At 50.0% G+C, this 2,111-nt stretch overlaps 1 protein-coding gene across 1 annotated transcript; it reads left to right on the top strand.

Annotated features, from left to right (window-relative positions):
- Window positions 1-338: 338 nt before the first annotated feature.
- LOC118472202 (secreted RxLR effector protein 161) lies at window positions 339-1,439 on the top strand. The gene has a single exon (XM_035959976.1). The coding sequence runs from the start codon at window positions 348-350 to the stop codon at window positions 1,110-1,112; it is 765 nt and encodes a 254-aa protein (XP_035815869.1). The 5' UTR covers window positions 339-347; the 3' UTR covers window positions 1,113-1,439.
- The last annotated feature ends 672 nt before the right edge of the window (window positions 1,440-2,111 follow it).

The raw sequence follows: 2,111 nt of genomic DNA, 5'->3' as shown, positions 1-2,111 counted from the left end.
AGAAAGGCTTTGTATGGGCTGCGTCAGGCACCCAGAGCTTGGAATGCAAGATTAGATAAGGAGCTGCTGAAACTTGGCTTTGTTAGAAGTCCACATGAGCATGCAGTGTACAGACGTTCAGATAATAATGGAAATTTTCTTATAGTGGGAGTATATGTGGATGATTTAATCATTACAGGGCCGAGCCAGGACAGCATTGCTGTATTCAAGCGACAAATGATGAAAAGCTTTAGTATGAGTGACCTTGGGCTGCTCACATATTACTTGGGAATACAAGTAGATCAGAAAGAGAGAGAGACAACTTTGTGTCAGAGTTCCTATGCAAAAAAATTCTAGAACAGGCTGGAATGAGTGGGTGCAATCCCTGCTATGTTCCAATGGAAAACAAGTTAAAGCTGAGCAAGGTAGATAAGTCTTCTCTGGTTGATGCAACAAAGTACAGGAGTGTGATTGGGAGTTTGAGATACTTGGTGAACACAAGACCAGATCTTGCATATTCTGTGGGGATAGTGAGCAGGTACATGGAGAAGCCAAGGGCGAGTCATTGGGCGGCAGTCAAACAGATACTTCGGTACATAGCTGGAACTCTGAATTTTGGGTGCAGATACACCAGATCAGGCTTGTCTGAACCAAAGTTACTAGGTTTCAGTGATAGCGATCTGGCTGGTGACATTGACGACAGGAAGAGTACCAGTGGCTCAGTGTTCTTTGTGGGAATGAATCTGGTAACTTGGGTGTCTCAGAAGCAAAGAGTAGTCGCCCTATCTTCTTGTGAGGCTGAGTACATAGCTAGTGCAAATGCTGCATGCCAAGGCATTTGGCTCAGTCGTCTATTGGGTGAACTGCTGGGAATTCAAGCTCCGAAAGTAAAACTCCTTGTTGATAACAAATCTGCCATAGCCCTGAGTAAGAATCCAGTTCATCATGAACGGAGCAAGCACATAGACACAAAATATCATTTTGTGAGAGAATGTGTTGACAGTGGAAGCATTGACATTGATCATGTGAGTACACAGAACCAGTTAGCAGATATACTCACGAAGGCACTGGGCAAAGTCAGGTTCATCGAGCTGAGACAGCAGCTAGGCGTGAGTGAGGTGCAGCGAGATTAGGGGGGTGAAATGTTGACATAATCTCATGCATACTTAACATCATTCTGTAACTAGGCAGTTGCATTTTAGTTGCACGTTTACATTCCTGAAAGTTAGCTAGCTGCATGTGAGATGAGCGGTGGAGAGGGCCAGAACCATGCTGCGTTCATGGTGCGGCTATGAGTACTCACCGCCATGCGTGTATGAAACGTTCCCACGCACGAGGTGGGCACGACGCAGCGTGAGGCGCGCATGGCGGGGGAGATCGTGGGTCACAGACCATGTAAGCACCGCAAATAAGTAACAAGAAAGACCAGAAAAAGCTGCGACGGTTTTGGCAGCGCCACATCTTATCGCTTGTTCAGTTGAAACCGCAAACGTTCAGAGCTCGCCGTCGACTCAGCCATTCCGGCGGTCGGCGCCAACAGAAAGTTGATCAATGGTAAACGACCATACCCTGCACGGCCCTGATCCTAGAACTCCCGCGAAGAATACTGATCAGAGCGAAGAGGGTGTGGAGGGATCGTACCCTTGACCGGGTCGTGGGAGTAGGGGCGAGACCCAAACTCACGATCCCGGAGATGTGGTGGACGACGGTGGCCAAAAAGCCCGTTGGTGCTGAATCCGGCAGGTGGGCGCTCGGGCACCAACTCGTGCGGTCCGAAGAGACCGGGTTGCTGGAAGGCGGGGTGTGCGATCTGCGATGTTCCCGCTCCATGAACCGAGTAGCTCGCATCACCTCCAAGGACAGATCGGTGACGCGCTTCTCAATTGACGGAGTCCATTGTTCGAATTCTGCTTGCGACATTTCGACGGCGATGAAGCGTGCATTAGCGTGCTGCTCCGCCTCATCGACGTGTTGCGCTAGGTCGTCGTACCGCTGTTCGAGGTGTTGGCAGAGGACGATGCAACGATCGTCAACGTTGCGCTCGAGTAGACCACAACGCCCTTCGATGGCGTCGGTGAGACGCAGCTCCATCTGGTGCAGTTCCTCCAACACCTTGGAGAAGGACGAATCAG

Source organism: Zea mays, chromosome 6, assembly GCF_902167145.1.
Source record: "Zea mays cultivar B73 chromosome 6, Zm-B73-REFERENCE-NAM-5.0, whole genome shotgun sequence".
In the NCBI taxonomy this organism is placed as follows: Eukaryota; Viridiplantae; Streptophyta; class Magnoliopsida; order Poales; family Poaceae; genus Zea; species Zea mays.
Note: the sequence above shows the minus strand (reverse complement) of the source record. Positions and strands in the feature narration are given on the sequence as shown.